This window comes from Macaca mulatta, chromosome 14 (genome assembly GCF_049350105.2).
Source record: "Macaca mulatta isolate MMU2019108-1 chromosome 14, T2T-MMU8v2.0, whole genome shotgun sequence".
Classification (NCBI taxonomy): domain Eukaryota; kingdom Metazoa; phylum Chordata; class Mammalia; order Primates; family Cercopithecidae; genus Macaca; species Macaca mulatta.
The window spans coordinates 87,864,824-87,874,376 of NC_133419.1; the positions used below are offsets into that span (position 1 = coordinate 87,864,824).

Below are 9,553 nucleotides of genomic sequence, written 5' to 3' on the forward strand. Positions count from 1 at the left end.
GTATCATTATCATATATTAAAACCCTCCCAGTAATTCCATAGTAATATAATATATCCAATTAGAGTTTATGTCTTCACTGATTATCTTATAAATATCTTTTTACAATCATTTTATTTTAATCAAGTTCCAAACAAAGTTTCTTTTAGTTTATAATAGTTACCCCCCTACTACTGCTGCTACAGCTTTTCTTCCTCCTTCTCCTCCTTCCTTGACATTTATTTGTTGAAGATGTAGGTCATTAGTTCAGGGAATTTCCCAAATTCTGAATTTTGCTGATTGCATCCTCACTGTTGTTAACATGTTTATTTAACTCATGAATTTTAAAAATTGTTAGATCTTGAGGCCTAAGCAAATTCAGGTTTAAATTTTTATAGGCGGTAACAGACATACTTCACATTTACTGTGTATGTGAACTTTCAATTGCATGACGAGGCACAAAAATGTCTGGTTGTCTCTCTTATTGTAATGCTAAGATTGATCAGTGGGCTTAGGTGTTGATAGAGCCAACATAAGGTTCCCCAGTAGCCTTTTAGCTAGTGGTTTTACCACCTGTTAATAATCACTGGGATTTATTATTTCATTAAGGGTTGTAAAATGATGAAAAATACTATTATTGTTTGTTCATTCTGTGTTTATTAGCTGAAATTGTCCTAAAAGCATTTTTCATTTTCAACTGTTTGGTTACTCTGAAATATGTTGTTCTGGGAAGTCAAAATAAAATGCTTGATTACTTCATTTTTAATTATCAGTGTTTAGAATGAGTTAGTACGTTAGCATCCTGCAAAGTTGACCGATGAGTCTTTATTTTTAAAGTATCATTATGAAGATTTGGAGTTTAACATATATGATTTATTTTAACCCATTGCAGTCATTATGCTCAAATTGTTCCCATATTTGGCCATGAGAGCTTCCTTAAGTTGACTCCTGTTTGTTGTAACATAACACCATTATCTTTGATAGCTTTCTTGCTGTAAGACAATATATTCCAGGCTCATCTGGGACATTTTCTGCCTCAGACATAGAATCAGTCTTCTCTGTAATGGCTCCTAGTTTGTTTTAGTGGGAAATGGTATTTAAAGATAAGTCCAGGTACTAGAGGTTATTTGCTCCCAGGCTAGTTACTGATTCTTGGCTTTCGCAGTGAACGGAGCTAGAGAATCTCCCTCCCCTTTCTTCTTAGAGACAGAAAATACATTTGGAGCATATTGATATTTCTAAATCAAAGTTAAGAGTATAGATTTTATTTAACTTGTTTAATTACTTGCTTTACCCAAATATGTGCTTGTGTGTGTGTGTGTGTGTGTGTGTGTGTGTGTGAGAGAGAGAGAGAGAGAGAGAGAGAGAGAGAGATAGAGATGGAGAGATTGAGAGAATATATACATCATGAAATCAGGAGGACAGGCAGGAGCCAGATCATGTAGGATTTTAAAAGCTGGGGTAAATAATTTATTTTTTTTTCTCAGTGTGCTGGAAACCACTGAAGAGTTTTAAGCATGGAAATGACAGTATTTAATTCACATTTTAAGAAGAACATTCTGGCTACTATATAGAGGGAGGCAGGACCGAAGCTGAGAGAACAGTTAGTCTCTGTCAGGAGATGGTGCCTTGCACCATGATGGTAGCAGCAGAGATGGAGAGAACTACACAGGTTTGGTGTATGTTTAGGAGTAGAGTTGACAAGACTTGCTAATGGAGAGGAAAAGGGAACTGAGAGAAAGAAAATAATCCTTAGGTGGCAAAAATATATTCTTTAACACAAGAGGAAACCAATATTGAGATCTAGTTTATTAAAGGGGTTTTACAGCGAAGTGGCCAGAGTTTTTTAAGGCAAGCAATGGTATCTCTCCCTTTCTTGTGTCATCAGGCCATACCTGATCCTGGCAAAAGAAACTGGCATATAAACTGTGCTGGTGGAGACTTTTTAAAAAAAAAAATTAAGGAGATTAGAAATTTAAGCTTGCTATGTCCTTTTGTGGAATTTTTTGCTCTGTTGTAATAGACAATCATTTTTCTATGATTGAAGTTAATTTTATATTAAAATGCTCTATTACTGTACAGTGAAAATGATATAAAAATCAACTGTCTAGACCATTGTTTTCTAGGAACCTCTGAGTCAAATGCATATTTGTATTTAGTATATATTATGTTCTCATTACTGTGCTACATACTGGAAAGAGTATAGAAGTATAGGATATGGTTTCTATCCTTCATTAACTTAGAATCTGGTTTATTAAATGAATTTTATTATAAATAATTAGAAACACAGTTATTCTATCTATTGGGAAATAGCTGTTTCACTTAACATTTGTGTGATGCAGTTCTACCACATCTGAATTAAATTTTCTTCAACATGAATACAGCACAATATATCTGTATCTTGCAATATACTGTTACTTTTTTTTCAAAATAATGGCCAATGTATATTTATTTATCTTGTTTCCAAAATAGATTATAACTTGGTATATATCTTACAATTCTCATATATCCCTGTCTCTTACACATATTATGTACATTTAATCCTCAGTATATACTTTTGGGTTGATTTGTATGTAAAGTATTCACCTTATCATTTCCTTTGTTGCTTTGCTCTTTGGTTACGGTAGCTTATATAGATCTTGAGGATTCTTTTTATGGCAATTAAGTTGGGATATAATTTTAAAAGAGTCCGATTTACTTAGCAAGTATTTTAATGCCATAGTCTGGGGTAGGTATTGAAGACCATGCAAAGTTGAAGAAGAGAAGGTTGTTGCCACCTGTCAGTGACTTCTTTTGAGTTCTCATACTGTTTATATTCTTTATTTTGTGAAGAACAGTGCCCAGCATGTAGATACCGTTAAATGTTTACTGAATAAATTAATGAAGGATGAACAGATCTATCAGGGAGGAGAGCACATGAGCACTGTACAGAAAGCATTGAAGAGTAAATATCATTTAAAAAGCAGAAATAAAATGTTACTGAATTTACAGAAAAGTATTACTGCTTGAAGCTGGGATTTAGAGCAAAACAGTGAGGGAAAGGGAAGGGCTGACCCTTAACATCATTATGAAAAATGTGACATGGTTTGAGCTCTGAAGGGAGTATTAGGATTCAGAAAGGTAGAAAACATAGTTGTAGGCAGGGAGCACAATGCTCAACTATGTTTTTAATGCTGAGGTTTTTTCTTTGTAACTCTTGTCTTATGCTTGTTTTGCAGACAATGTATTTCAAAGGCATTGAAGCAGGGAAGGTTCCCTATTTTCCTCATGCAGATACTATCATCTATTCCATCTCTACAGCAATTTGCTTCCAGGCAGTAAGTATAGCTTTTTGAAATGAGAAATTGAATGATTCCTGTTTCTAATGTACATTAATCAAATGAGAGAAAAACTCTGGGAACATTTCTATTTACAGTATTACATTTTAAGCTTCTTTTTTTTGTTTTTTGTTTTTTGTTTTTTGTTTTTTCAGCAAGATAGCTTACAGGCTTCTGATCTTTAAACATGTTAACTTAATGGGCTAGGTCCTTTCTATGAGTACACCAATTTTTAGGTTTTAATAGACTACAATTTATAAGTAAATTATTATTCCAGTACCTTGGGAAGAATGCCCCAATTTAATTATCCTTCCCTTTGATTAGAAAAAAAAAAGGATAATAGGGATATGCTGGTAATAGGCATAGGCATAAATATAAATAATTACATTTCTCCAATATTCAGAATGAGGATGAGGAAGAACTAGTTTCATATAAGCATTGTTCAATCTCTTAAATTCTGTAACCATTATTATTGACATTAATGGTGTTAGGGCTGTTTTAAAATTTTTGGGAAAACTTTTATTTGCTCTTTCTCACAAAATGCTGCCAGGTTGAAAAACTCATTAAAACTAATGAAGTATCAATATCTCAGCAAATCCTTCCTGATAATGACTATTCACTTAATTATTACTTCAAAAGCAACTTTTTTTTTTTTTGAGATGGAGTTTTGCTCTTGTCCAGGCTGGAGTGCAGTGGCGCAATCTCAGCTCACTGCAACCTCCGCCTCCTGTGTCCAAGTGATTCTCCTGCCTCAGCCTCCCAAGTAGCTGGGATTAAAGGCATGCACCACCACGCCTGGCTAATTTTTGTATTTTCAGTAGAGACGGGGTTTTTCCATGTTGGTCAGGCTTGTCTCGAACTCCTGACCTCAGGTGATTCGCCTGCCTCAGCCTCTGCAAGTGCTGAGATTACAGGTGTGAGCCACCGCGCCCGGCCAAAAGCAACATTTTTATTTGAAGGCATATTTACGAAGATTCTTGATAGTTACCAACTTAAACATCAATACACCTTTGTGTATTTCATCACTTTCAGTTTTCATTTATACTTACTAAAAGAATTCTCAAATTTAATAATCTTAGGCTGTCATGGAAGTTCAGACTTTGAGACCATCTTACTGGAAGTTCCTTTTAAGACTCACCAAGGGCAAGTAAGTGACTAAGCAGTTTTCTTAAAAATATTATTAGTGGTTTTATCTTTTTGAGGGAATATTCTTTCAGTGGTAAAGTAGGTATTTATATATAAATAAAATATGAGCAACTTACTAAGAATAACATGGGGCATTTTTTGAGTGATCATTATTCTGACCATTCTTTTCCCTGTATAATGTAGATGTTTTAAGTGGTCTAGATTAATATCATGTTGATTTGCTAACTACTGATTAATTGCTACATAAATACTTAAGTCTGACTGTTTGAATCATTGGCCATTTGTTTTTTATTAAAAATATTAAGCAGATTCATTAAAGATCATCTCTACTTAATTAACTGATTTCCATTTAGGAAATAGTCATATTGCGTTGCTTCTTGTTGTAAGTATACTTTCCTCTACCTTACGTATCATTTTTACTTTGTTTTGTTTTCTCTCCTGATCTTAATCTAATTCTTTGGGAGGCATTTTGACCTAATAGAAAGAGCATAGGTTTTAGAGTCAGGCAGACCTAAATTTGAGTCCAGCTCTGCTACCTTCAGCTGTGTTACTATGGAAAATTATTTACCCTCATGCGCGTAAGTTTTTTTCTGTCTACAATGAAACAATAATGCATACATTGTGTGGTTGTAGGAAAATCAAGATGCTTATAGTAGCACTGGGTAAATTGCACATATTACTATCATTACTAAGAATAATAGCAAATACTTGTATAGTGCTTACAATGTCCAAGGTGTGGTTTTAAGAGGCACGCATACAGTATACACGTATACATAAATATGCATTTAATCCTTAAATCCTAACTCTATGAGTTAGGTACTGTTATTATCCCTGTTTTACATATGAGGAAGCCAAAATGTGCAAAGGGGTTAGATAGCTTGCCAGAGTCACTCAGTTAGTAAATGAAGGAGCTGGAACATAAATCAGGCAGTCTGGCTTCAGAACTTTCCCTCTTACCCGTGTCGCTGTAGATCCTTTATTTATTATTTTGTAATCATTTTTTTGTCATTTAGTTTTCTGCACATTAATGAGTTTTACTAGTTGATTATTTTGGAAGGGAACTTACTTTGGAAAAGTACTCAAAGTCACATTTATAGGCTGTCAGAATAATGCTGGCCAGTGATTCAAAACTAATTTCATTCAGCTGTTTTCTCCAGAAAGGAAATAAGGAAATGCTTGTGAATAAGCACAGAGACCCAGAAGGCCTATCCTGTACATTAGCTAAATTTGTGTATTTGAAAAATGTTATATATCTTAGGTTAGGTAATGGATAACATTAGGGTATGTTTTTACTGTGTTGTGTCTATTAGACATTTGAAAACCTGTATGCTGTTTGCCTTTTAGTCATTAAACATTTCCACATTTGAATGTGTTTTCATTTGATTGTGAGACATTAAGATGTCAATTATGAGAGGAATTACATTTAATGCTTTTGCCTCATTGGTAATGTTAGCTCATTTATTGTTTAGTTTCCTGTGAATTTATTCATCATAAAAATAATAATGAACCTAATTTTCTATTTGATACAGTCTAGTGGAAAGAATTCTAGAAGGGTTTGAAATAATGATTGTAATCTTTGCGGTTTCAGATCTGGGGATTATCTCTTTAAGTAAAATATGAGACAGTGTATCTCGAAGAAAAGCATTCATGTGACTTGAATCTGCCATTGAATTTAGATCCTTTGCCACGTTAGCCTTTTCTGTTTTCCCATCCCACAAAAGATAAGTCAACTAAAATGAATTATTTTATAAACTATATTAATACTTGGTTTACTGTATTCTTTGTTTTACAGATTTGCTGTCATGAACCGAAAAGTCCTTGATGTTTTTGGTACTGGTGCATCTAAACACTTTCAGGATTTCATCCCCAGGTTGGATCCGAGATACACAACTGTAACACCAGAGTTGCCCACAGAGTTTTCTTGAAGATGACTGTAATTTATTAATGTGACTAAATGTTTCATTTTGAAGAGTTAATTATGTTGAACACAAAGGAGGGGGCCCAAGCTCGAACTTCAGTGTTATTTCAGTTAGAGATACTCTTTTCATTTGTGTTGTTTTTCTTATGAATCAGAAATTCAGAAGCTTTTTAGGAAGGTGTTGCTTAATAATTAAGCTTCCTCCATAGCCAGAATAAGATTCTGGATCACTGTAGTGATTGACATTATTATATATTATTGATCAAATTATGTCCATAAGCAATATTATATAATCTATGTAGAAGTGTAATAGCAAACAAGAGTACACTTAAAATTACTTTAAAAGATGTCTTTAGTTCATTCCAATATAATTCTTGATTAAAATTAGGATTATTTCTATGTTTTAGGATTTACAAAGGATCACGGGTACATGGATTTGGTCTGAATTTTTTTTTAAGTTTGGAATTGGTATCTGTAGTAGTGGAATGTTATAGATTTGAAGTAACTCTCCACGGACAGTGCTGCTTTTGTGTAGAGCAATTTAATTGGAGAAGTGGCCATTCTTACTTCAGGGATGCAAAGATGGGTCTCATACCATTTGGATAAATGTTGGGGTATCCATGCTTTTCTTTCAACTAATAACATCATCTCTTTTCATGACCAGTTAGTTGGGATGTTTGGCAGCCTAGCAAACCTATGTACTAATGGTAGGTTAGGGGTAAATGGAAATGGACACATCCAACAGAGTTGAAATGTATGTTTTAATCTTTCACAGAAGTATTACACTTGAATATTTAAAAACAAAACTTTTTTTTTTTTTTTGAGACGGGGTCTCGCTCTGTCGCCCAGGCAGGAGTGCAGTGGCTGGATCACAGCTCACTGCAAGCTCCGCCTCCCGGGTTCACGCCATTCTCCTGCCTCAGCCTCCCATGTAGCTGGGATTACAGTCGCCCGCCACCTTGCCCGGCTAGTTTTTTTTTGTGTGTGTGTGTTTTAGTAGAGACGGGGTTTCACGTTGTTAGCCAGGATGGTCTCGGTCTCCTGACCTCGTGATCCGCCTGTCTCAGCCTCCCAAAGTGCTGGGATTATAGGCTTGAGCCACCGCGCCCAGCCAAAAACAAAACTTTTAAACTTCCTATAGGTTTATTATGTTTGTTTTCATTTATATGGACATAATTCTTCATAGCTCAGTTTATATGCCATTGTTGTGTTAGAAGGGATCAAAATCCTATGGAACAAAGTAGTCTTGGCAAGTTGGCAGTTTGTGTCCTCTCAGCTGTTTAACTTACGTAATGGATGTTTTGCACCTGAAAACACTATAAAAATCCAATGTTTGTTTAAAAAGTCCATTTTGTCACTAATTGGATTCAGGTTCTCCAGCCTTCTTCTTGAATATCATTGTCACCATTTTTACTGTTAGAATAAAGAGGTGACACCACAAAGTCCTGCTGATAATGAGAGTAGTTCAGGACAGCTGTGATTGAAATATGGTCACTATTTACAGTTTTTGGGAAAAGTTATACTTTTCTATGTTAATAAAAAGCTGAAGTGGTCTACAGTTAATGTAACATCTAGGGATGATGATATTTTTAAAATACATTTTGTTGCTAAAAACTTTTTAGGCCATTGCAAATTATGCAGTAGAACTTGTGTTGCAAAAGGAATTATAACCCACACTTTAAAAATGCTTAATCCCCCATATTCAATTTCATCAAGCCTTGTATACTTCTTAAATGTAATTCAATCCTTGGTTGTTATGGCAAATAGAAACCCAACAAAAAGACAGACTTGGGTACCATGGTAACAGAGCCACTTTATCATTTGGTCAAAATTTGGCATTATGATTAGCCTTTTAGAATCGACAATGCTGTTTAGAATTGGCAATGCTGTTAAAAGATCATTTTGGTTTCAGACTTCAAAGTTGATTAATAAATTTAATCTTAACTTTTTATTCACTGGAATCAAAATGATGATTGGTACTGTGTTTACTGTTTAAAATGAAGCACCGAGAGAGCACTGCTAACTGCACCTCATTTTCTTTATCCAGAAATTGTGCTTATATATTTTCCTGTCAGGTTAAAAAAGATGTTTTAATTCATAAATTATTGTTTTCATTGACACTAAAAGACTGTGATATTGAAAGACGAATTATGAAATTTGCTGAGATTGTTTAGTAAAATTTTGCTGGTCAAAAAGGTGTATTTCTACAATTTACTTTTTCATTTTTATAAATTGCAGTCATTTTTCAAATTTTATATAAAATGTAAAATGAAATAGCTATCATGAAGCAGAACACAACGATGAATGTATAGGTTGAGTGAATAGTTAACCAATTTGCAGTGGTGGATTGAGAAGTCCAGTTTGATTTCATTGGGACAGACTGCAAAGTATAGTTGTTTGAGCAAACACAAAGACATTTTGTGTTTTTGAAGACAATCAGAATGATTACCTTTCTACCTCTAACTAATCAGGTATTGATTGACAACTTTTTGGCATTATAAATAAAGTAAAATAGATCTCTGCATTCCAAAACATGTTTTTTAGTTTATTTATATCCTGAAGAAATGGTAAGTTTTCACTGGAACTGATTACAGTAAACAATACTATGTCCCCTTAATCTTTCTGACATTTTTATGTAGCTAAAGATGGAAAAACAGTGCATTTGGGGCAGTGGTATTATGGTCATTTCATTGCTATTTTCTGTTTTAATAAAATCCTAGAACTAGTACCAACTGAGTAAAGATTGAGTTTGCAAGATAACAGATTGTCTCAAATCTATTCAATTCTCAACAGTTTTTCACCAAATAATTTCAGGATCCATTTTATTACGCATTTTTGAAGTAACACCTTTGGTTCAGTTATATTTTCTCATAAATTCTGCATTTGCTTCTGTAACTTTTTTCTTGAACTATAAGCATAGTCATCACTCAGTTGATATCTAGTTTATTTTTTGCCTTCATTTGTTGTTTAGTCAGTTGTTATTTAATTTAGAATGTTATCTTTTTTTGGCTCTCAGATTTTATAATGAACTTTTATTAGAATGAACATATATTTTTTTGATGGAATCCAAACTGAGCAAATGTCACACAGTATTTTCTTGTGCTCGAGTGTTCATCTCCTTGTAGATTGTATCTAGGCTAACATTTCATTTAGTTGTTAATGCTGACAGAATTGTTTCCTGGTTATATTTTATTA

The 9,553-nt window shown here is 33.8% G+C and overlaps 1 protein-coding gene across 7 annotated transcripts in view; it reads left to right on the top strand.

The window, feature by feature from the left end:
* TMEM135 (transmembrane protein 135) overlaps positions 1–8,890 on the top strand; it is a 262,469-nt gene extending 253,579 nt beyond the window's left edge. For all 7 annotated transcript variants that reach the window (XM_077964170.1, XM_077964168.1, XM_015115383.3 and 4 more), the window contains 3 exons: positions 3,196–3,294; positions 4,374–4,441; positions 6,233–8,890. In XM_077964170.1, the coding sequence (XP_077820296.1) occupies positions 3,196–3,294; positions 4,374–4,441; positions 6,233–6,365 (300 nt within the window). In that variant the 3' untranslated portion in view covers positions 6,366–8,890. The remainder of the gene's footprint in view (positions 1–3,195; positions 3,295–4,373; positions 4,442–6,232) is intronic.
* Positions 8,891–9,553: the final 663 nt, after the last annotated feature.